At 42.1% G+C, this 26,680-nt stretch overlaps 1 protein-coding gene across 1 annotated transcript in view; it reads right to left on the bottom strand.

Annotated features, from left to right (window-relative positions):
- Positions 1–8,872: 8,872 nt before the first annotated feature.
- Positions 8,873–26,680, bottom strand: part of LOC142304353 (venom factor-like) — a 157,784-nt gene continuing 139,976 nt past the window's right edge. Inside the window, exons 31-41 of the mRNA XM_075346658.1 lie at positions 26,344–26,403; positions 23,556–23,646; positions 21,394–21,445; positions 21,050–21,137; positions 18,898–18,987; positions 18,700–18,805; positions 18,468–18,557; positions 17,219–17,305; positions 17,002–17,085; positions 13,958–14,096; positions 8,873–9,163 (exon numbers count right to left, since the gene is read on the bottom strand). Coding sequence (XP_075202773.1) covers positions 9,022–9,163; positions 13,958–14,096; positions 17,002–17,085; positions 17,219–17,305; positions 18,468–18,557; positions 18,700–18,805; positions 18,898–18,987; positions 21,050–21,137; positions 21,394–21,445; positions 23,556–23,646; positions 26,344–26,403 — 1,029 coding nt within the window. The 3' untranslated portion in view covers positions 8,873–9,021. The remainder of the gene's footprint in view (positions 9,164–13,957; positions 14,097–17,001; positions 17,086–17,218; positions 17,306–18,467; positions 18,558–18,699; positions 18,806–18,897; positions 18,988–21,049; positions 21,138–21,393; positions 21,446–23,555; positions 23,647–26,343; positions 26,404–26,680) is intronic.

Here is a 26,680-nt window from a genome sequence, read left to right as displayed (position 1 = left end):
CTATATATTATATAGAGTCATTACACACAGATGGATCTAATCCTATACAGTTAGGTCCAGAAATATTTCGACAGTGACACAAGTTTTGTTATTTTAGCTGTTTACAAAAACATGTTCAGAAATACAATTATATATATATAATATGGGCTGAAAGTGCACACTCCCAGCTGCAATATGAGAGTTTTCACATCCAAATCGGAGAAAGGGTTTAGGAATCATAGCTCTGTAATGCATAGCCTCCTCTTTTTCAAGGGACCAAAAGTAATTGGACAAGGGACTCTAAGGGCTGCAATTAACTCTGAAGGCGTCTCCCTCGTTAACCTGTAATCAATGAAGTAGTTAAAAGGTCTGGGGTTGATTACAGGTGTGTGATTTTGCATTTGGAAGCTGTTGCTGTGACCAGACAACATGCGGTCTAAGGAACTCTCAATTGAGGTGAAGCAGAACATCCTGAGGCTGGAAAAAATCCATCAGAGAGATAGCAGACATGCTTGGAGTAGCAAAATCAACAGTCGGGTACATTCTGAGAAAAAAGGAATTGACTGGTGAGCTTGGGAACTCAAAAAGGCCTGGGCGTCCACGGATGACAACAGTGGTGGATGATCGCCGCATACTTTCTTTGGTGAAGAAGAACCCGTTCACAACATCAACTGAAGTCCAGAACACTCTCAGTGAAGTAGGTGTATCTGTCTCTAAGTCACCAGTAAAGAGAAGACTCCATGAAAGTAAATACAAAGGGTTCACATCTAGATGCAAACCATTCATCAATTCCAAAAATAGACAGGCCAGAGTTAAATTTGCTGAAAAACACCTCATGAAGCCAGCTAAGTTCTGGAAAAGTATTCTATGGACAGATGAGACAAAGATCAACCTGTACCAGAATGATGGGAAGAAAAAAGTTTGGAGAAGAAAGGGAACGGCACATGATCCAAGGCACACCACATCCTCTGTAAAACATGGTGGAGGCAACGTGATGGCATGGGCATGCATGGCTTTCAATGGCACTGGGTCACTTGTGTTTATTGATGACATAACAGCAGACAAGAGTAGCCGGATGAATTCTGAAGTGTACCGGGATATACTTTCAGCCCAGATTCAGCCAAATGCCGCAAAGTTGATCGGACGGCGCTTCATAGTACAGATGGACAATGACCCCAAGCATACAGCCAAAGCTACCCAGGAGTTCATGAGTGCAAAAAAGTGGAACATTCTGCAATGGCCAAGTCAATCACCAGATCGTAACCCAATTGAGCATGCATTTCACTTGCTCAAATCCAGACTTAAGACGGAAAGACCCACAAACAAGCAAGACCTGAAGGCTGCGGCTGTAAAGGCCTGGCAAAGCATTAAGAAGGAGGAAACCCAGCGTTTGGTGATGTCCATGGGTCCAGACTTAAGGCAGTGATTGCCTCCAAAGGATTCGCAACAAAATATTGAAAATAAAAATATTTTGTTTGGGTTTGGTTTATTTATCCAATTACTTTTGACCTCCTAAAATGTGGAGTGTTTGTAAAGAAATGTGACAATTCCTACAATTTCTATCAGATATTTTTGTTCAAACCTTCAAATTAAACGTTACAATCTGCACTTGAATTCTGTTGTAGAGGTTTCATTTCAAATCCAATGTGGTGGCATGCAGAGCCCAACTCGCCAAAATTGTGTCACTGTCCAAAGATTTCTGGACCTAACTGTATATATTATATAGAGTCATTACACACAGAGGCATCTATTCCTATATATTATATAGAGTCATTACACACAGAGGGATCTATTCCTATATATTATATAGAGTCATTACACACAGAGGGCCCTATTCCTATATATTATATATAGTCATTACACACAGAGGGATCTATTCTTATATATTATATAGAGTCATTACACACAGAGGGATCTATTCCTATATATTATATATAGTCATTACACACAGAGGGATCTATTCCTATATATTATATAGAGTCATTACACACAGAGGGATCTATTCCTATATATTATATAGAGTCATTACACACAGAGGGATCTATTCCTATATATTATATAGAGTCATTACACACAGAGGGATCTATTCCTATATATTATATGAGTCATTACACACAGAGAGATCTATTCCTATATATTATATAGAGTCATTACACACAGAGGGATCTATTCCTATATATTATATAGCGTCATTACACATAGAAGGATCTATGCCTATATATTATATAGAGTCATTACACATAGAGGGATCTATTCCTATATATTATATAGAGTCATTACACACAGAGGGATCTATTTCTACATATATAGAGTCATTACACACAGAGGGATCTATTCCTATATATTATATAGAGTCATTACACACAGAGGGATCTATTTCTACATATTATTTAGAGTCATTACACACAGAGGGATCTATTCTTATATATTATATACAGTCATTACACACAGATGGATCTATTCCTATATATTATATAGAGTCATTACACACAGAGGGATCTATTCCTATATATTATGTAAAGTCATTACACACAGAGGGATCTATTCCTATATATTATATGAGTCATTACACACAGAGAGATCTATTCATATATAATATATAGAGTCATTACACACAGAGGGATCTATTCCTATATATTATATAGAGTCATTACACACAGAGGGATCTATTCCTATATATTATATAGCGTCATTACACACAGAAGGATCTATGCCTATATATTATATAGAGTCATTACACATAGAGGGATCTATTCCTATATATTATATAGAGTCATTACACACAGAGGGATCTATTTCTACATATATAGAGTCATTACACACAGAGGGATCTATTCCTATATATTATATAGAGTCATTACACACAGAGGGATCTATTTCTACATATTATTTAGAGTCATTACACACAGAGGGATCTATTCTTATATATTATATACAGTCATTACACACAGATGGATCTATTCCTATATATTATATAGAGTCATTACACACAGAGGGATCTATTCCTATATATTATATAGAGTCATTACACACAGAGGGATCTATTCCTATATATTATATAGAGTAATTACACACAGAGGGATCTATTCCTATATATTATATATAGTCATTACACACAGAGGGATCTATTCCTATATATTATATGAGTCATTACACACAGAGAGATCTATTCCTATATATTATATAGAGTCATTACACACAGAGGGATCTATTCCTATATATTATATAGAGTCATTACACACAGAGGGATCTATTCCTATATATTATATAGCGTCATTACACACAGAAGGATCTATGCCTATATATTATATAGAGTCATTACACATAGAGGGATCTATTCCTATATATTATATAGAGTCATTACACACAGAGGGATCTATTTCTACATATATAGAGTCATTACACACAGAGGGATCTATTCCTATATATTATATAGAGTCATTACACACAGAGGGATCTATTTCTACATATTATTTAGAGTCATTACACACAGAGGGATCTATTCTTATATATTATATACAGTCATTACACACAGATGGATCTATTCCTATATATTATATAGAGTCATTACACACAGAGGGATCTATTCCTATATATTATATAGAGTCATTACACACAGAGGGATCTATTCCTATATATTATATAGAGTAATTACACACAGAGGGATCTATTCCTATATATTATATATAGTCATTACACACAGAGGGATCTATTCCTATATATTATATATAGTCATTACACACAGAGGGATCTATTCCTATATATTATATAGAGTCATTACACATAGATGGATCTATTCCTATATATTATATACAGTCATTACACACAGAGGGATCTATTCCTATATATTATATAGAGTCATTACACACAGAGGGATCTATTCCTATATATTATATAGAGTCATTACACACAGAGGGATCTATTCCTATATATTATATAGAGTCATTACACACAGAGGGATCTATTTCTACATATTATATGGAGTCATTACACACAGAGGGATCTATTCCTATATATTATATAGAGTCATTACACACAGAGGGATCTATTCCTATATATTATATATAGTCATTACACACAGAGGGATCTATTCCTATATATTATATAGAGTCATTACACATAGATGGATCTATTCCTATATATTATATAGAGTCATTACACACAGAGGGATCTATTCCTATATATTATATATAGTCATTACACACAGAGGGATCTATTCCTATATATTATATAGAGTCATTACACACAGAGGGATCTATTCCTATATATTATATAGAGTCATTACACACAGAGGGATCTATTCCTATATATTATATAGAGTCATTACACACAGATCTATTCCTATATATTATATAGAGTCATTACACACAGAGGGATCTATTCCTATATATTATATAGAGTCATTACACACAGAGGGATCTAGTTAAGTGTTTATTTCTTAAACACTTAAATATATATAGGAATAAATCCTTCTGTGTGTAGTGACTTTAAATATATATTTATAATATATGCGTTTTCTTTTTTGTATTGCTGAAGTAAATTAACTTTTTGATGCTATTGTAATTTATTGAGATGCAGTTATAGCTATAGCTCAGACGAAATCAGCCCTATTTGTTTTCCAATTTTGTATAACCCCCTAATTACCTTAAAACAAAGTTGTACTCAAATAGGTCAGCATATATGCAGGATGCACCAGTAAAAAAAAATCAAACAAAATTCATGTTCTTCTAATGCAAGCCAGTGTGACTGGATGCTAGTAAGGGGACTTATAGCTGCCATGCCCCTCTGCAAAATGTTCAAATTGTCTCTCCAGGACTGGAGACAAACTCTAGCGCAGCGCCACCTATTGGAAGTCGCGATCCTAAAAGTTAAATGTGGATTTTTAACAATCCTTTCAATATAACTTAGGATATTTATGCCAGATCAGAATCCTAATTTGCAGACACGGTGTTTCGGGGTGCTTGCCCCTCGTCAGTGCAAAGTATGGGGTGTCTGATCTGGCTATGAGAAGCTTTGTGGGACCCCAGGGGAAGCACCACGAAACACCGTGTCTGCAAATTGGGATTCTGATCTGGCATATATATCCTAAGTTATATTGAAAGGATTGTTAAAAATCCACATTTAACTTTTAGGATCGCTACTTCCAATAGGTGGCGCTGCGCTAGAGTTTGTCTCCTGTCCTGGAGAGACAATTTGTTCTTCTAATAACACACAGCTTTTGGTGAAGACTTGTACTGCCACCTACTGGAGGAATATGAGTACAACACATAAAGAAAAACTCTACATCTATCATGCTGAATGATTCTAATAACCAGCTATAAGTCCCCTTACCTGGCAGCCAGACTGGCTTGCAAAGTCTCCTTAAGGAGAATAGTGTTCCCCCGTGGTCCCCACATAGCTTTCTCATGAGCCAGATCAGACACCCCCCATACTTTGCACTAACGAGGGGCAAGCACCCCGAAACACCGTGTCTGCAAATTGGGATTCTGATCTGGCATATATATCCTGAGTCATATTGCAAAGGATTGTTAAAAATCCACTTGTGACTTTTAGGATCGCTACTTCCAATAGGTGGCGCTGTGCTAGAGTTTGTCTCCTTTACTGGAGAGACAATCTAATAACCTAGAATTGTAGCAGTGTATGATGAGTTTGTGTAGTATTGTGTAGTATTGTGTAGTATTGTGTAGTATTGCTGTAGAAAATGGGCATTAATAAGAGTGAATAATAACATATTACGTTTATTACGCTCTGAGGTCTATAGGTCGATAGATACCAGCACATTAAAAAGGATATTACATTCGCTTCTCTGCAAATCAAATCTGATAAAAAAAATAATAAATAAATAAAAACGTGATCACTTCCAGTGATTCTCATTACCCTCATAAATATGCATTGCTTGCACCACCCATCAGCAGTCCCCGCGTCTTTAATTGGTTGCAGTCAGAAAGTGCCCCCACCCTGTGTGACAGCGTGTCTGACTGCTTGGAATAACACACGCTGTCTGCGTATCTATAGCGGTGTAAAAATAAAAAAATTGATGTAGACATCCCCTATATTATGAGACCGGGCACAGATAAAGCATATGGTTACAGGCTGCAGCCTCCAGCCGTGCACTTATCTTGGCTGTGTATCAAAATAAGAGGGACCCCATGTGACTTTTTAAAAAACTTTTTTTAAATAAATCATTTTTAAAAAATGGTCTGCGGTCCCTCCATTTTTGATACCAAGCCATGATAAAGCCAAGAGACCCATGGTTTTGGGCCCCTTCAGCCTAAAAATACCAGCCTGCAGCTGCCCAGGATTGTTGCATCTATTAACTGTGACAATCCCAGCCCTTTACCCGGCTCATCCCAATTGCCCTGATGCGGTAACAATCGAGGTAATAAGGAGTTAATGACATCTCACAACTGCCAAAAAGCCCTGGATAAGAATTGGGAGGTGTCTATAATCTGTAATTAGTAATTAGGCTGAGCAGGGTAAATTGGGATGAGCAGGGTAAAGCGTCAGGATTGTCGCAGCTAATGGATTTGACAATTCTGGGTGGCTGAAGGCTGCTATTTTCTGGTTGGAAGGGCCCAACAACCATGGGTCTCCCAAGCCTGAGAATACCAGCCCCCAGCTGTCAGCTTTATCTTGGCTGGGTATCAAAATTGAGGGGACTGCACACCATTTTCAAAAATTATTTATTTAAATAATTAAAAAGCTGTGTGCGGTCCCTCTTATTTTAACAGAAAGGCAAGATAAGTACACAGCTGGGGGCTGCAGCCTCTAGCCATGTGCTTTACCTGTGCTGGGTATCACAATATGGGGGGGTCTTAATCCAATTGCTTATTTATTTATTTTTACACCACAATAGGGATGCAGACAGCGTTGGTGATTTCAAGAAGTCAGACATGCTATCACATAGGGTGGGGGTGCGGTCTGACTGCAACCAATCACAGATGTCCGGATTGCTGGTGGGAGGGGGAAGGAGTCCATATGCATGAGGGTAATAAGCCCCGAAAGTAGTTTTACAGGCATGTGGAGACTGGTAAGTAAAACGGTCCTGCTCTAATCCGCGTAGCCCTTTTTACCACCATTTTATTTGATTCGGGTCCCCATAGATTTATATGGGGACCGGTGTCCAGCCAGATATCCAGGATCAATTCCGGGACTAACAGGGTTTTTTTTAAAAATCTGGTTGGACACACCGATCCCGGATATCTGCATCACTGATCTTGTTGAAATCAAATGGTAAATTATATGGTTTGTAATAATGTGTTGGCGCTAACATTTAAAGTGTAGCCATCATTTTAATTATTTTTTTATAAATCAATATGAGCATGAAAAAAAACGTGTAATATATCGTAACAGAAAAATTTGCTTCTTTCTCCTCTTGAACTGATTATTTACTCTCAAAACTCTGAATTCATGGATAAAAATGACTCTCCAGTGAATGCAGATTTTCCCGTTATGGAGATAGGGGATTACAGTTGGTGCTTAGAAAGTTCTATAGAGAAGTGTATATAGTTAAAACACTGGCGCTCGCTAAAAAAGGAGATAAAGGAAAGAAGAATTGTAACTGTCAAAACTTCTGCCTCCAGCAGATAGTAGATAGGAAAAGGAGGTGATTAGTGATCGTGGTACAGAGGAAAAGGAGGTGATTAGTGATAGTGGTACAGAGGAAAAGGAGGTGATTAGTGATGGTGGTACAAAGGAAGAGGAGATGATTAGTGATGGTGGTACAGAGGAAGAGGAAGAGATTAGTGATGGTGGTACAGAGGAAGAGGAGGTGATTAGTGTTAGTGGTACAGAGGAAGAGGAGGTGATTAGTGACAGTGATACAGAGAAAGAGAAGGTGATTAGTGACAGTGATACAGATGAAGAGGAGGAGATTAGTGATAGTTCTACTGAGGAAGAGGAGCAGATTAGTGATGGTGGTGCAGAGGAAGAGGAGATTAGTGATAGTGATACAGAGGAAGAGGAGGTGATTAGTGACAGTGCTACTGAGGAAGAGAAGGATATTAGTGATAGTGGTACTTAGGAGGAGCATAGTTCTACTGAGGAAGAGGATGTAATTAGTGATGGTGGTGCAGAGAAAGAGGAGGAGATTAGTGATAGTGATACAGAGGAAGAGGAGGTGATTAGTGACAGTGCTACTGAGGAAGAGGAGGATATTAGTGATAGTGATACTGAGGAAGAGGATAGTTCTACTGAGGAAGGTGAGGTAATTAGTGATGGTGGTGCAGAGAAAGAGGAGGTGATTAGTGATAGTGATTCTGAGGAAGAGGAGGAGATTAGTGATGGTAGTGCAGAGGAAGAGGAGGTGATTAGTGATAGTGATTCTGAGGAAGAGGAGGTGATTAATGATGGTAATACAGAGGAAGAGGAGGTCATTAGTGATGGTGGTACAGAGGAAGAGGAGGAGATTAGTGATAGTGCTACTGAGGAAGAGGAGGAGATTAGTGATAGTTCTACTGAGGAAGAGGAGGTGATTAATGATAGTGGTGTAGAGGAAGAGGAGGAGATTAGTGATAGTGATTCTGAGGAAGAGGAGGAGAATAGTGATAGTGCTACTGAGGAAGAGGAGGTGATTAGTGATGGTGGTAGAGAGGAAGAGGAGGAGATTAGTGATGATAATACAGAGGAAGAGGAGGTGATTAGTGATAATTGTAGAGCTGAAAAGGAGGTGATTAGTGATAGTCATATAAAGGGGTTTGTCATTGGCAGATTAGTAGTTTGCTCCCATACTTGGTTATTTGTATGATGGGTAGCCAATAGAGTCCTAGACAGATGTGGCAGAATTAAATGAGTCAACTTAAAACTTAAATATCCAGCGCCCTCCATAAATGGATTATATCATGGGGTGGGAACCGTCACCAATCTGATCAGAGACACACTTTGTTAGATTGTCAATCTCCTGGGTTAAAGTGATTTATTTTGACTCAAGCAACAATACATCACATTATAAAGGCAACTAGAATGAAAAGTTCAAAAAGTAAACAAATAGGGTAATGTGTGATTTTAGGAGTACAGGAAAGTGTCTTTGGATATTCAACGTCTTCAGTCGAAACAACCAAACAACTCAAGTTCTTCCGATACTTTATGGAAAATTTCACAGAGCTCTTCATACTTAGGTTCCTGGCACTGTCTGTCATTCGGCCACCACTCGATCCAGGTGTCGCTTCCAATCACATAGGAATAGCTAAGGCACAGATAAAAAAATATATATATCATAGTCGAAAACATACAAAGACATGGTGGCTGCGCAGGAGAATAAACAGTGGGACCTTTCAAGAACTTTTCTTGAGCACAAGAGGAAACATCAATTTTCCTGAAGCTGCTTCACCTATGAAAATTTTGGTGGGTGCTACAAAAATGTTTGAAGGGTTTAACTTGTTCTTGCATCGCATGGTCTGTTGGTTTAACACTTTTGGAAAACTGTTTTTCTAGGACAATATCTGCCATGGGTTTTTCTATTTATGGTTTTTCCTAATAATTACAGACCAAAAACACAATGCAAGCCAAAAGACCCAAAAATCTGAGCTGTAAAACATATATGAACCCCACATCCTGGACGAAGCACTTTAGTTGCGAAACATGCGTCGCGTGCAGGGGGTTACTGCACTGTTACCTTGGTCTTGGCCCGTATACTGGTAATCTGTTTATTAATTCCTGAATGTGTGATGCTATGCAAATGTATATATAGTTTCTCACACTTGTGAATATATAATTCATGCCCTATAGATAATATTGATTTAGGTGAAATTTTAGTTTCATCTACTTCTTCAATTGTAATTCACATATGCTTTACAGCTCAGATCTTTGGGTCCTTATATTATTACAGGGTTGGTGCCGGGTCCCCCATATCAATACCATCAGTCTCTTCAGTTGGTCCATTCTTTTTAGATTGTTTTTTACTATTTTTTTGACTAATAAAGTTTATTATATTCTGTATTTTGGACTTTTGGCTTGCATCGTGTTTTTAGTGTGTATCTGTGGTGTTGCATGCATATAGTATTCCACATTGGTTATGGTTTTGGTGATTAATTTTCCTAATAATTGTCAACCCAGGAAAAATGAGCACCGATAACAGCCGTGGGATGTTTTTTCATGGTAGAACAATCCAACACAAAGTGCAAATTGTCTCTTTAGAGTAGAAAAGACTTGATCCTCAGCACCACCTCCTATTGGAAGTAGCAATTCTAAAAATCAATATTGACCATTTAACAAGCCTTGTCACATCATTTAGGATAAGAAACCAAACCGGACACTGCATTAGTGGTTTTGTGTTTCTGTGCAAAGCACTAGAGTTCCTGACTTCTTACTCTCTGAGGATATTTGTTTATTTAGTTTCCAAAGGAAGCATTATGTGCAATATAAGTTTCCTTACACTGACTTGGCACTTTCAAGACGAAGAGATGTTATCCCTTTTATGTGACCGATGAGATTATATCCATTCACCCGGCAGTGTCAGGAGGGCTCCACGATGGAGAGTTGTCCCTCCTATTTCTAGTGTCAAGAGATCACAGTGCAGGGCTTCATACACACTTGTTCAGGTTAATACTGATTCCCCTTTATCCAGCGCTGCTAGGATTATGTAGATCCTCTGCTCTCCTGAACTCTGAACAAAAGCTATAGCCAGCTGTTCTATATTGCTAGTTACCTCTGCCATAAAAACGTCTCTACCAGCCCAGGTAATTGCCAGTGATATTTTCTGCTTTGCTTGCTTGTAGAGGGAACCTGTGAGCTGTCTATCAGGAAGATATTCAGAGATCTTGCACTGTGTGTATGCTGTGTTGAGTTTTTCACTTCCTTAGTCCTTTTTGGTTTTTCTCCTCTGGTCCATTTCTTGTTATTACCTCATCTCATTTGGAGTGCTTGGTATGATTTCTGTTTATTTTACCCGTCTGTCTATCCTTTCTGTGTCATTAACCAAGAGTGGGACTAGCATTCCCACTGCCCTGCACACTCTACAGGGCTGAGTCCAGGGAAAGACAGGGATAGGCATGTGATCAATAACGGGGTCAAATAACCCATATAGGGACATTGGGGAGTGCAGGGATCAGCCTTAGGTGAGTTTAGGAGGTTACCATCTCCTCTTTCCGTAGCGCCAGGGCCCACCGTTGTATTGTGTATTATGTGTATTGCAGCGTTCGCCGGAGGTTCCCGTGTACCTGGCAGAACCCTGGTAGTCACTGCATGACAAGCAGTTTCTTTTGTTGTTCAGGTGGAGTTCATGAGCCCAATTCATTATTGCATTTATGCTTTTTTAGTTCTGGGGTTATTTTTGCCTGTTTTTCATTTGCACCGTATTCTTAAAGGGGTTGTCCAGGTTCGCACAAGATTCTAAAGATGCTTTATGTAATTACAGATTTGTGAATCTTGACAGTGTGCACAGTACACTAGATCAGGATTTCCCAGTGCTGCTGCTGGGAGCAGGCGTTCGTGTGACTGCAGAACGCAATATGCACACTCCAGGCCATATTCTAGCTAGACATGCATGGCCTCGCTGAGTACAAGTTGCGTGAGGCCATGCACATCTAGTCTGATTATGCTAGGAAGGGTGTATATCCCATACGTCTGTCTCAATGCCGGCACTGGAAAATTCTTGCAATGCGTAGTTAGGCTTCTGTGCCAAAGCTGGACAACCTCTTTTATTTTGTCACGCTTGCTGGTTGTAGCAAGCAGGGCAAGGTGCATTCAGACCTAAATGTGTCTGAAGCACAACAAAAAACACAAGAAAAGGGGGCACTGGGGACAAAAAAAATAACAGGAGGCCCTGTAACTAGTGAGAGGGGTAGGTAGGACACCTCCTAACCACACCTGCATCTATCCCTTCTCTCTCACCAGTCCCTATACAGTCTTTGTAACTGTCGCCGAACAGGAACCTGGGCCCCTAAAAAGACCCTATAGTAAGCCTGACTAAGGAGGGGAAGGTGGGGTACATAGGACCTCATCGCTGCACTAACAACACACCAGGGAAGTAAAGACAAACAGGGGGAAAAAATAACAACCAAAAGGATATACTGTGTGCAGAATTATTAGGCAAATGAGTATTGTGATCACATGATACTTGTTATACATGTTGTACTACTCCAAGCTGTATAGGCTGAGAGCCAACTACCAATTAAGTAAGTCAGGTGATGTGCACCTCTGTAATGAGGAGGGGTGCGGTGTAATGACATCAACACCCTATATAAGGTGTGCTTAATTATTAGGCAACTTCCTTTCCTTTGGCAAAATGGGTCAGAAGAGAGATTTGATGGGTTCGGAAAAGTCCACAATTGTGCGATGTCTTGCAGAGGGATGCAGCAGTCTTGAAGTTGCCAAACGTTTGAAGCGTGATCACCGAACAATCAAGCATTTCATGGCAAATAGCCAACAGGGTCACAAGAAGCGTGTTGGGCAAAAAAGGCGCAAAATAACTGCCCATGAATTGAGGAAAATCAAGCGTGAAGCTGCCAAGATGCCATTTGCCACCAGTTTGGCCATATTTCAGAGCTGCAACGTTACTGGGGTATCAAAAAGCACAAGGTGTACCATACTCAGGGACATGGCCAAGGTAAGGAAGGCTGAAAAACCACCACCTCTGAACAAGAAGCATAAGATAAAACGTCAAGACTGGGCCAAGAAATATCTTAAGACTGATTTTTCAAAGGTTTTATGGACTGATGAAATGAGAGTGACTCTTGATGGGTCAGATGTATGGGCCAGAGGCTGGATCAGTAAATGGCAGAGAGCTCCACTCCGACTCAGACGCCAGCAAGGTGGAGGTGGGTACTGGTATGGGCTGGTATCATTAAAGATCAACTTGTAGGACCTTTTCGGGCTGAGGATGGAGTAAAGCTCAACTCCCAGACCTACTGCCAGTTTCTGGAAGACAACTTCTTCAAGCAGTGGTACAGGAAGAAGTCGGTATCGTTCAAGAAAAACATGATTTTCATGCAGGACAATGCTCCATCACATGCATCCAACTACTCCACAGCGTGGCTGGCCAGTAAAGGTCTAAAACATGAAAAAATAATGACATGGCCCTCTTGTTCACCTGATCTGAACCCCATAGAGAACCTGTGGTCCCTCATAAAATGTAAGATCTACAGGGAGGGAAAGCAGTACACCTCTCGGAACAGTGTCTGGAGGCTGTGGTGGCTGCTGCACGCAATGTTGATCGTGAACAGATCAAGCAACTAACAGAATCTATGGATGGTCGGCTGCTGAGTGTCATCAGAAAGAAAGGTGGCTATATTGGTCACTAATTTCTTTAGGTTTTGTTTTTGCATGTCAGAAAATTTTATTTCTAAATTTTGTGCAGTTATATTGGTTTACCTGGAGAAAATAAACAAGTGAGATGGGAATATATTTGGTTTTTATTAAGTTGCCTAATAATTCTGCACAGTAATAGTTACCTGCACAAACAAGATATCCTCCTAAGATAGCCAAATCTAAAAAAAAACACTCCAACTTCCAAAAATATTAAGCTTTGATATTTTAGGTTGATTGAGAACATAGTTGTTGATCAATAATAAAAAAAATCCTCTAAAATACAACTTGCCTAATAATTCTGCACACAGTGTATAGCCTGAGTGCAGGAACTAGACTAGCAGAACCTTCCTCACAGGCGGCCAGGGCACAAATGACTTTGTATCTTATCAGCAACTTTTTAAAATTCAAAATTTGTGAACCGCCTGCATCATTATGATAAATTTGGTGCCAAAAAGATCACTAAATGCCACAATCCAAACAAAAAGTAAACCCAGTAACTTCAAAAAAATCACAAATGATGAATTGACTTTTATATCACTTCTTTTACAATCCAAATCTAAAGTCATTGCCATGGTTTTGTTTGTTTTTTTATATCTGATTAATACTGTAAACTGGGATAAGGAGCATCATTATGGGGATGTTCATCCACAGTGATTGTTTTAAGGACTCTTATTTGGCAGTTGCTCCCCCTCCTTGTTCTCTTGCACACCTATTTTCCTGCGCTTCTACTTACCCAAGGGCATCTGTGTGCCAGAGATCCTTGGCCTTTCCATATATCAAGTAATCGAGTCCTTCCTTCAGTTTTAAAGTTTCCCGACACTTTATGTGACTGATGAAATCGCGTTTGTTCCCCTGAACGGCCACATCTGTTCCTATTTCAAGAGAAGAAAAAATTATTTTTCACCGACGCGTTGATGGCTATTTTTTCACCCTATATTTTAAGTAATTTCTCCACTATATTTTTTTTTAGAAAAATCTGATTACCAGTTCAGGAGATAAAGAAGTGTACCGCCCCGCGCTTGGCTGCAGCCGAGCCGCTCGGATCCGGGCTCATCGGTGGATGGCTGGGGGGCCTCCGGACGCGGGGTCACTTCGCTCTGTAAGGGGACTGGCGCTTTGGAGGGGATGTGGGTTTACGGCCGGGGCCGTGTTTTGGTTAAGTTTGTGACGCCACCCACGGGTTGTGGTGAAGGTGGGCACTACCGCTGCAGTTACTGGGCACCCGGGGGAGATGTTGCGCAGCAAGATGGTAACCCTTCTGTGGGTAGGGATGATGGCCCCCGGGACCCATTGGGGTGTTGGTGTGATGGGCGGTGCAGGGAGGTGCGCGGCCAGAGGGCACTGTTGTACTGACAATTAGTAATACACCCAAGTCTCTGGTAAACCAAGATGATGGTGGTCGGTGCCCGCAGCCGGCTGAGTCTGGTCCCCCACCTGGCTGGTGGTCTCCTGCACCATGTTGTGTCCTTGTGGCTGCCTGCGCTTCAGCGTCGGTAGCCCGCTCCCTGGCTTTGTGGAAGTCGTGAGAGCCCTTTGCCCGCAGACGCTGGCCCGTGGGATCTCTCTGCCTGTGCGGTAGCTTTCTATTCCCCTCGTTGGGCTGTTGTCTTCAGTCGGGACTTTGGGTGGGAAAGGACCTAAAGTCCAGACCTCAATCAGTTAATTAACTAGTCCCCAGTGGTTTCTGGACCAAGCTTCAGGGTCTGAGTACCCCCTTTGCGCTCCGGTTTCCGGGTCGGTTCCCCGTGTCGGTACCGGCGGGCCACTACCCTGTCCCGGTCCACCACGGTTCCACCTAGCCGTCTTCCCGACTCCTGAAGGCTGAGGCTACCGTATGCCTCCTAGCCAAAGGTGCCTGGGCTCCAACCCAGACACCTTACACAGAGTTGCAGACCTTGGCACAGGCCTGCCTTCAGACTTAAACTTCACTCCACAACACTCCTCCTCTCTGCTCCTCTCCTCAAACTCATCTGCTTTGTTTTCCTGCCTCAGGACCCGTGAACTCCTCGGTGGGTGTGACCAACCGCCTGGCTCCATCCCCTGGTGTGTCCATCAAACCCTGAGGGAGGTGACTAGGGTTTAATGTGGTTGGCTGGTGTTACCTAGTGAGGAACTGGTGTGGTGGGGGGCGATATTTGTGACTACATGGCTAGTCCAGGGCGTCACAGAAGGATGTGATAGGAATGCTACTGAATTGTGCTGAGTGCACCAATCAACAGAAAATGCAAGAGAAGTAGCATGGGCTTCTGGGTAAGAGGGCTACCGCCACCATAAAGGACTACCATCTTTACATTTTTTTTTAAATCCGATTGGTCCAAAATGCTGTTTCTGCTTAGTGAGAATCCATGATTGAAATTGGCAAATCAGGAAAGAATTTGCTCTACGATGTGTCCCTGGCTCTTGACAAAGGTGCAAAGGGTACATTAACTTATCCTTCACTGGGGTATTCTTAAACCTATTGTCTTCGAACCCCTTCATGATCAGTCAATTTTCCATTTTTGACCTTTTGTTGTCTGACACAAAGTATGGTTTTGAAATTAAAGTATAAGACCATAATTTTTGGGTACACCTTGTGGCGGTGTGATGATTTTTGTGCTTTTTGATCAAAATAGTGTTTACTAAGTACTCAATGTTGTTTATATGTACTATTAAGTTTAGTCCACTTACTGCAGGGAATGTGCTCATTTTGCTTCTATCTTGAGCTTTGTCTGTTAAATAGCCATAGAATGGCTTAGAGTGTCACAGAATGTCACCAGTAGGTTTGTACAGAGATACAGAGAGACTGAGAGACTGAGAGAGTCACAGAAAGGCAGAGAAGCGGACGTCTTTTGGCCACATCCCACACTGATGACCACATCATTGTGAACAATGGCTTGCGGAGCTGCCACACAACTCCAGGCACATTTAAGGGAGGTGAGAGGTGCCCAAGTGTCCCATCACACCATCCAAAACCATTTACATCAGCATGATTTATGTGCTAGATGAGCTGCAAGGTACCTGACCACAACACCAGGCACAGGCGTCTTCTGCGCTGGACGAGGGACCAGTGGCCTCAGTGCTGGTCACCCTTGAAAGCTGATCCATGCTGAGTAAAAGTGATGGCCACCAACAAAGGAGAGCGCTATGCATCAGCTACGGTTGTCACCAGACGAGCCGTTGGTAGTGGTGGTGTTACGGTGTGGGCCAGTGTCCGCACACTTGTGAGTTTTACACGTTCTAATCATTGCATTTATGTATGCAAGGTGTCGATTCGTATTGAATTGATGATGCCCTCCACCTTTGTAATTCACTTTTTTTCTCTATCTCGTTCCGTTTTCGAGATAAAAATGCTAATTCTGTTGCTTTCCACCAGGTGGCGCTATAGGTCGTTTCATTGCGTAGCGTATGGCTACTTTACTATACCTAGACATCACTTGTATGCCTATATCTGCCGCCGTTCTCAAGTTAATGGCGGTGGACAGGATATGGGTGAACACACTGTATATTCCATGTTGGATTTCTTAGTTCCTGGTGTAGAAAAGTGACTGTTATCTCCGAGACCTATGTCTGTAGTCAATCCATCGGCTGTGGATACTGTGTGGGGGTGGATAGTAGGGAACATCGGAGTCTTTTAGACTACCCTTTTCAAAGGAAGACAACCCCTTTAATGTCATACAAGGTCATGGATTGTATAAGACAACACACCCTTAGCACATCTGTCTTTCTTCCTTCATAGAGCCAGCTTTCATTTGTCTGCCAATTCCCCCCCTTCTTTTCAACAAGAGTAAATAACAGTACCTGTCTTAAACACTTGAGTAATATGCATCACGTATCGGTCATAGCCCATTCCGTAATGAGCCTCCAAGAGAGTCGCCTTGAACGCTATAAAGATGAAAAATATCAAGAGTCAATCAAAGGAATCATCACAAGAACTAAAAATACAGTAGGGACATATAACAAAGTGTGGGTAAGTGAGTTCTGCTCAGATATGAGGTGTTGTGATCAAGAAACTCACCATGGTCCATACCGGCTTCACAGGCTTTATTAATCCTATCTTGGGCAGAGAAGCTTTCTCCCATCTGCTGGGCCATCAGACAATTCCCTGTTGGGTATGAACATCAATAGGTAACAGAGCTTGTTATGATGGACCTTCTAATCTAGAAGGTCAGCTCTACAGAAGTCTTGACGATATAATGAGAGGACAGTTGATAAGAAGGTGGTTACTAATAAGGTTACTGGTAACAAGGATGTTACTGGTTAGAAGGTGGGTGAGCTGAAAAAGTAGCAAAAAAAAGCAGCATGTGAACATAGCCTAAGAAAGTGGGACCTTGGCTTTGTTTACTTGCTGTATTTTATGTCAGAAGTAGGAGAACCTTGTGCTTTGGGTAATTGGAATAGGACAATGTAAAGTGATTCCCTGTATGTGGTAAACAGTTCACACAAGAAGGGCACGTGGCCATGGAAAAGAGGGATCCTAGAACTAAGGGTTCAGTATTGCCGCTACAAATCGTCCAAGCACCTATATGGTCACATAATTCCACAATGTGTGTGTGTCACAGCCTGATGTGATCTTGGGAGGATCTAAGATCAGATGGTCACAGTGTGTTGTTGATCGCAGATCCACTTTAGTGCCCGTTCGTCATTTACCCTGAGTTGGAGCGCATTTAATACCAAATGGAACTGAAAGGGTTACGTTTAATTTTTATCCTGCAATGATCTAACAGGCAGTTGTAACCTCAGCTGAAGCCACTGATATAAATATCCACTCCTCACTCCTTCTTATGCCGGCTATAGCTCATACCTGTGCTGTCCACTTTGATGGAGCATGTCTCTGGAGAAGCTTAGGTGTTGCTTCTGTTGCAGCTGAGAAGTTCCTGCTGTAGAAGCTGTGGAGTGCTATTTGTTATGTCTTTCCCCACTTGTTTGTCTTACCTATCTTATGTTGTCTTGTTTCAGTGGCGTGACCAGCGTCTGACCAGTGTCTCGCTAGCCTTCACTAGTCAGGGTGAGTTCAGGGCCACTGAGGGCCTAGGCAGGTGACAACGCATGGGGGAAGCACTCGTCTAGAGAAATTAGGGCGTGCATGGATAAGTCTCAGGTGAGTGTTAGGAGCTGACCCTGCTTCCCTCTCCCTAGCGCCAGGGCCTTCTGCTGTATTTCTACCCTGTTGTTCCCGTTGTGTTGTGCCACTCGCCATGAGTCCTCTCATACCTGGTGTGACACCTGCAGGCACATTGTGACAGTATTTCTGTTTCTTTACTCACCCAGGGCACAGCGACACACGTTTCCTTGGCACAGCGTACCCAATAACTTGTCTCCTTCATCCTTGTGGTAGAACTTGGTACAACGACTTTCTACAAGATGAAACAAGTACAGGTTTTACAGGGATTACAGTATTTGACCAGATTGGAATGTGGTCTTGTGAGATAAGGGTCAGTCCTCAGCCACCAGTCTAAAATGTGATGGCCACCTCTAGGTTCCAGTAATGGAAGGTACCTGGTGTGTAGTAGTCATAGACTGTGACCGAGGCCGGCTGGATAAGTCCCACATTGAAGAACTGATGAGCATTAAACTTCAGACATTCCTCCTCTGTGTGAGACACCTTACAGGAGGAAACATGAGAACGTTCATCTGACATCTACAATTATGGAGATTGCTCTTAACACTTTCCCATGACTGTGGTTCCCACCTCACCTTGTCCAAGTAGATGATGAGCGTGCCTTTATCAAATTCTCCATTATTGATCTCAAAATCGGAAATGTATTTGTCCACACCTTTTTTGAGCTGTATGGAAGATACAAAATTATACTTTGGAGGAACATCTCAATTTTATAACTTCAGTACACGACATGCAGCTTTGGTTGTGACTGTGGTATAAAATATGCAGCTTTGGCTGTGACCGGAGTAGTAGACATGCTGCTTTTAAAATGATGCAGCTTTAGCTTGGTTGTGAATAGTGAAGGAATCCAGGGTAGTGAGGGTTAAATCCTAGCTCCGCAGGTATTGATTAGAATGCACCTCCAGCATTTTATATAGAACCAGGCATGTGGTCACTTTTTGGTGGCTGCTCAGACAGAGGGAGTTTCTCTGAGAGGAGGCTGCACGTGGTAAATGGGAGAAAGTCTCTCTGAGAGGAGACTGCATGTGGCAACTGTGTGAGATTCTCTGTGAGAGGAGGCTGTATGTGGCAGCTGGGAGAGAGTCTCTCCAAGAAGAGGCTGCATGTGGCAGCTGGGAGAGAGTCTCTCCAAGAAGAGGCTGCATGTGGCAGCTGGGAGAGAGTCTCTCCAAGAAGAGGCTGCATGTGGCAGCTGGGAGAGAGTCTCTCCAAGAAGAGGCTGCATGTGGCAGCTGGGAGAGAGTCTCTCCAAGAAGAGGCTGCATATGGCAGCTGGCAGTATCTCTCTGAGAGGAGTCTGCACGTAGCAGCTGGGTGAGATTTTCTTTTAGATGAGGCTGCACGAAGCAACTGTTAGATAGTCTCTCTGAGGGGAGACTGCATGTGGCAGATGGGAGAGTCTCTCTTAGAGGAGGCTGTACGTAGCAATTGTTAGAGAGTCTCTCTGAGAGGAGGTCGCATGTGGCAGCTGACAGAGTCTCTCTGAGAGGAGGCTGTATGTGGAAGCTGGGAATGTCTCTCAGAGAGGAGGCTGCACGAAGCAACTGATAGATAGTATCTCTGAGAGGAGACTGCATGTGGCAGGTGGGAGGCTGTACATAGCAATTGTTAGAGAGACTCTCTGAGAGGGGGTCGCATATGGCAGCTGACAGAGAGTCTCTCTGAGAGGAGGCTCTATTTGGCAGATGGGAAAGCCCTCTGTGAGGAGGCTGTACATGACAGCTCGAAGATTCTCTCTGAGAGGAGAATACATGTGGCACCTGGAAGATTCTCTCTGAGAGGAGACTGCATGTGGTGGCTGGCAGAGAGTCTCTCTGAGAGGAGACTGCATGTGGTGGCTGGCAGAGACTCTCTGAGAGGAGACTGCATGTGGTGGCTGGCAGAGAGTCTCTCTGAGAGGAGACTGCATGTGGTGGCTGGCAGAGACTCTCTGAGAGGAGGCTGCATGTAGTGGCTGGCAGAGACTCTCTCTGAGAGGAGGCTGCAGCTGTGGTGGCTGGCAGAGACTCTCTCTGAGAGGAGGCTGCATGTGGTGGCTGGCAGAGACTCTCTCTGAGAGGAGGCTGCAGCTGGGGAGCTGAGCAGTCTGTGAAAGTGGAGAGGAAAAAGGACTGCTTAATGGTGGATCAGTTTGTGGCTGACCAAAACTGAGCAAGGAGAAACATCTGAGAGTAAGACGTGGAAAGACTTCTTGGGGCAGGTTCAGACTTGGACTGAACATGAGTGAAATATCAAAGTGTAACTGAACGGGTGAGCCTGTTCTATCATATGGACTTTTTTGCTTTTCCTTTGCTTGCTTGAGCCTGTGTGTACTGATGCCAGAAAGTGAGGATCCGTACAGTAGCATCCCACAGGCTGCTTTTGCTTTGATTGTAATATCAGAGATTCTGCTCTGCCGATATAAGGAGTACCAGAATTGCAGCTTCACCTGAGACTGGAGTATCAGACATTTTCCTGTGGCTGTAGAACATTAGGCCATATTCACACATTACAATTTTGATGCGTTTTTTTCTGCAAAACCTGCTCTCTTGGAAAACAAAAAGCTGGTTACAAAAAGCAGGTTTTGTTGTGTTTTGATGCCTTTTGCTTACTTTTTGTTGCGCCATATTTTAAAGACACTGGTGTGACCCCAGTCTCAGAGCAATTCAAGACCAATTGTATTAATGGCTGGGGCTGAATGACACTTTTTCCTTCAAAGCTTCTTGTTTTGTCCTCATCATCACTTACCTTCTGCAGATCTTCAATATCAGGAGAGAATCCAGTCATCATGGAAACATCTAGGATGGACATTGTGGCATCCACAGGTTTCCGATGCCTGTGAAGATGTTGGGAATCAGTTTTCTTATATACTTCCTCTCAGTTTCATTGGTAGGTGATGGATCTGTTACCCCTTACTCATATAATAGTTTGTCGTGTTGCTTCATAATAAAGTGAGCAGTATATGCCTATAAGATGGGGTCTCCCCCTAGTGCTGGCTACCGTAAGATGTCCCATCACTGACCCCAAAGCAGAGGAGTGACCCGTCTACGTGGAAGGTATGCCATATATGTTTCAGCCCTGCAGACACAAACCTGAAGCAGATGGTAATAGACACTGTCCCCAAGGCCCCGTCTGGTCTTTGAGCTGTATATAAAAGATATAACATTCAAAGCTATTAGACTTATGTAAATTATCATTTCAAGGGTTTGTCTTATAAAAACAATGCATGATATTGATAACATTTGGTCATATGGACATCTGAGAGGGAGTGGGGATCACTTTTTCCCTTCTTCAGGTATCTCTGGAGAGATTGAGTGCCCAGGTCACCTTCATGCATGAATGTCTTGGGTTGATTAGGTTGAGAATTGTGATTTAGGCCCACGGATTGTGAATACTGAGGCCCATGGATTTTCCTAGACTGTCCCATGATAAAATGTTGTGTTGGAAAATACTTGTAGTAGGCTTGACACTTATGAAAACTTCTCAGTGTTACTTCACGTCATCTTTCAGCAGAAGTTCAAAGAATGATCCATACATAATTTATGAATCTTTAGGACAATCATGATCTCAATATTAAGACTTTTTGGTTATTCTCATCACTGCTAATTCCCTCAATTGACTCTTCTCAAAAGTTGAACCATCTCTCTGTAGAGCTGAATAATTCGTATCTAAAATTTAACCAACTTTATAGATAGGAATCATCCTTTATCAGAATTAAACCACCCTATCCTAGATGAGAATCCTCCTTCACTAGAAGAGAACCAACATTTATAGTGAAACCAGCCTTCCATTGCATTGTGACCTCTTTCTCCAGAGTTGGACCATCCTATAGAACTAATCAAACCATCCTCTCACGTTTAACCATCCTATAAAATTAAACCAACCTTCTATAGATGGGAGCCATCCTGTAGAACTGAGCATTTGAACCAAGATTCGCGGTGAGGCACAGACAGGGCCAGTTAGTCCGCTCCTGCCCTACCACTCCAGTTGTACGGCGGCAGCTCAGTGAAGCTAACTTGGCTGCACCAACTGTCCTGGTGTACCCCCTACGCACACAGATGGTTTCCCGCCGGACTCCCTGTGCTGTTAAAAGGAGACTAAGGAGTAGTGGGAGAAAGACAGGTGCATAGGGGTTTAAACGATAAATAACAATGGGAGGATTATAGGGTGCAGTCACCTATAGATGTTGTGAGACAGTCACAACTCCTGATGGAGCATTGAGGCTCATGGAGACAGCTGCGGACCCGTCAAATAGGAACAGAAACTTCTAAAGAAAATCTTCTAAAGATCTTCTGTGTCATTATCTACTTGTCCTGAGGAAGGGGGCAGAGAGGCCTGAAACGAGTAGACTTGTACTTCTTCAATAAATGACCTGAAAATTATTCATTGGATTCAATGGTGATAAGCACGGCAATGATCCCCGATTTTCTTTATTAGTTTCTGTTTCTGTTAACAGGAGAGGTCCGGTACTCGGTGGTGTGCTGCTAAAACCACCGGTTGTGCTTTTTATTTTCGTGTTCCTCTGAAGTTGTGCCATCCGGCCGCTTGTCCATCTGTGGCTGTGCCATCTGCCCAGAGGACCTTGGGAGATGTTAGAGCTATTATTAGGTAGGGCTTATATTTTAAGCATACTACACAAAGGCTGAAGAATCTTGCTAGGGCTTATCTTTGGGGAAATGCGGTAGTAGTCATTATTTATTAAAGGTTATCTGCAGATGTAATATCCCGTATTGCCTATCTTCCTGTTACTTCTATTATCCTGTTTCTTTCATTACCATTTTTTATGGTTAAGACATTCCTCCCAGATCTCCACAGATTTTCCTTTGATCTCTACCACATCATTTCTCAAGGTGCATCCAACATATTACCTAAAAACGCCTCAATTGCATCTTCCTCATTGGACTCTGTACATGCTACTGCTCTGGCTTGGGACCTGAGGTTGGCGAGATGACTGTCGTTACTTGTACAGCCGATTGTTACACTCCTCTCCCACATACATCCATGGCAGAAGAACCACCTACTTTGGATGATCCTCAAGCAACTTTTCTATTGTCAATGGGCCTAAATCACGATTCTCAACCTAATCAACCCAAGATATTCATGCATGAAAGTTAACCTGGGGCATCAATTTTCTTGGAAAGATGGTTACAACTGTTTGGACTATTAATGATTTCTTGTTTCAGAGTCTACATCATAATGCGCTTTTCTCAAGTAATATTTATCGTTTTACAATAAGACCTTCTGGACAACTCACCATAGGGCTCATCCTTGACAGTAACGGAAAGATCAAAGTCATTACATTCATTTTCCTTCTCCGTCACAAACTCATAGTACGAAGCCATCACCTAGACCAAAAATAAGGTCTTCAGACATCACATATAGGACAGGGTCATTTTAACCTTCATTAAAATTCCAACTACATGAATAATAGTGATATCAACTGAGCACTGGAGACATATCAGGACATTGTGCAAAGTGGTCCCTTGCTTTGGATGCCCTATTTTTAGCCAAACTGGAAGCACTTAATAACCAGAGCTCCCACTCTAGCAAAAACGGTCCAACTCTTACATATTTGCTCATTCACAGAAGTATTTCTTTTTTTTTTCATTATGGACCTAAGAATGAACAGGCAGGTAGTTCCTCACCACCTGCCTGTTGTGTCCAGCACTGACCTTTGCTGGCTCTGAGTCATCACAGATTGCTCCTGACGGTGATTTAGCAGCTTATGATGACGTAACATTGACAAATCAGTGGCTTCTCTTTCGGTCTCCTATGTTTCTGGAGGGTGATGGCCAAGATCATGCTGATTGAGATCAGGCTCCCCGCTACTTAACTGCAGTGAGCAAGTAAGCAAGGGAACCAAAGATTTGTGTTCCTTCCAGGACAAGGGCTCACAATTTGTTAGGGAATAGCACCAGTGAGATAATATTAAAATTTAACCTTTATTTTATTCCTTAAAACACACAAAAAGCAATATTAAAAAACCAAAGGTTTGACCATGCAGGTCACAGATCACACACTGCCCAGAGCTGTATATAAAGCTCAAAAGGGCCACAGATACGTCCCTTGGGCAAGATAGACAAACAATGGGACAACTAAATCATGTGTTGAGAGCTGGTTAACACTATCAGTGGATAGCACATAGTCATAACGACAGTAGTTCCATTATGCTCAGGCCAGAGTCATAAAATAACACAGGCAAAAGGATATATATTTTTCCTTCACTGAAGGTACGACAAATACATATAAACACCTATTGGCTGTAATCAACACACAAATTAGGCAAAAAACAGGGAAGATCTCACCCATTCAGATGATCTTCTGTTGCTTATCACAGCATTTCTTGCTGACAGGGCCAAGATGGGGCTTGGATTCCAGGTTGATGTAATTCACCCTAAACCCCATTGACTCCCGTCCTTACAAGGACGCTCCACAACTGAACCTATTATTGTCCTTGTATAAAGCAGCCCCACATGCCTCCCGACACGCGTTTCGTCACGTTTTAGTGACTCCTCAGGGGACCAAACATGGGTTAAAAGTATCAGGGCCAGTGATGGTGTAATGCCTGCAAGGTCCACACACACCAAATGCTGCAAACAGTTACCCCACTCATTCTGACCTATAAATGTATGGTCGGGGCCCACAAAGCCAATCCACAAGACTTCCGATCAGGTGCAACAATAATCACCTCGCATGATCAACACTCACCACCAGCTGAAGGAGTAAGGACGCCAGGATTCCACTTGTCACAGTGTTTCCATATCGTTCAGTCTCCATTATCCAGCATGTGCACAGGACTTCCGGGTTGTGTTCACAGAAACGAGGCTTGGAACACATCACGTGATACACACATGGTTCACCATGTGATCCACCGTGTCATCGCTTCATTCTGAGCATTACAGCAGTGTAGGATCTGCCCATCTGCTATCCACTGATAGTGTTAACCAGCTCTCAACACATGATTTAGTTGTCCCATTGTTTGTCTATCTTGCCCAAGGGACGTATCTGTGGCCCTTTTGAGCTTTATATACAGCTCTGGGCAGTGTGTGATTTGTGACCTGCATGGTCAAACCTTTGGTTTTTTAATATTGCTTTTTGTGTGTTTTAAGGAATAAAATAAAGGTTAAATTTTAATATTATCTCACTGGTGCTATTCCTTAACTGCAGTGAGCCAGCCGGAAGACAAAGAGCTGCTCTGTCAACATGGAGCCGCTGAATCACCGGCAAGAGCGTTCGGTGACTGCTATGAGCCGGCACATGGTACAAAATTTAAGTTTTTAATTTAGTTGTTTTAGACGCATAGCTTAAAAAAAATATATAAAATAGTCCTGGATAAGCCTTTTAACTTTTAGGTATTGTGACTCGGTCAAATCACATCTAATATGATCACAATAATAGGGTACCATTACAGATTGAGCATTTCAGTAACCATTTCAACCATTATCTTTAAATGCATCTGCAGAAAACTAAAAATATGATCTAATTTTTTAAACCCCCATCTCCAAGACTTTGTTTGAGCTGCAGCGGTTCTCTGGCATGGGCTTTACCAAGCCATGAGTCTTAGTTCCCAGTATTCGCAGTTTCAAGCGTGGCCTGAAAACATCCTAGACAGGCCTATCACACTCAAACTTTTTTCAGTTTCTCCCTTCTAGATTTGCTGAGGGAACGGATGCAATGTTCACCATGAAATTGCCGCTGCATTCCTTACCCAAGCTTTTATACAGGCTATGATAATCCCTTCTTATTTGCTGTGCTATACCATGTGATGTAATTATTGCAAGGCTCTATGAGCAAGCTCTCCTGGCTGTGTCTGAGGTCATGTGATCCTTCTTTGGCTCTTGCAATCTTCTGCATTGTGTAAAATAACGCCATTTTAGACAATTCATATGAATCAATTTGAAAATTGTTCGAATTCGCTGCCTTCAGTGACTTCATAAAAATACAACACAAAATTGATTTGATTTAAATAAATTCACTTATCTTTACCAGGTACTACTCTATTGACCATATACAAACTGGATATCACAGCGCACTTTTCATACCGTTAGTGTCGCCTGTCCCTCCCCTTCGGCTTTCACCTCAAAGTCTTCATTTATGAAGGTCTGTAGGGAGAAGGCATGTTTAGGTATATAGCGATAATATAGTAACCCTCTACTGTCAAGGTGTCCATAATTCAACCTAGCAAAGATTAATATGTGGGGGGTAGCAAGGTTTGGTGTTGTGAATGTCAGTTATGCTTTTGCTGCTGTGAGGCTCCCTCTTGTGGCCAGGAATGGTTTGGACAGAGACCAGGTGTGTTGAGCAATGGGCGTGTCCATTGCTAACATTCTGCCTATTTAAACCCTGGTCTGCTGGCAAGCTATGCCGGATGTCAGTTGT

This window comes from Anomaloglossus baeobatrachus, chromosome 4, assembly GCF_048569485.1.
Source record: "Anomaloglossus baeobatrachus isolate aAnoBae1 chromosome 4, aAnoBae1.hap1, whole genome shotgun sequence".
Classification (NCBI taxonomy): Eukaryota; Metazoa; Chordata; class Amphibia; order Anura; family Aromobatidae; genus Anomaloglossus; species Anomaloglossus baeobatrachus.
The sequence above is the reverse complement of the archived record's forward strand: the minus strand, read 5'-3'. Positions and strand labels throughout refer to the sequence as shown.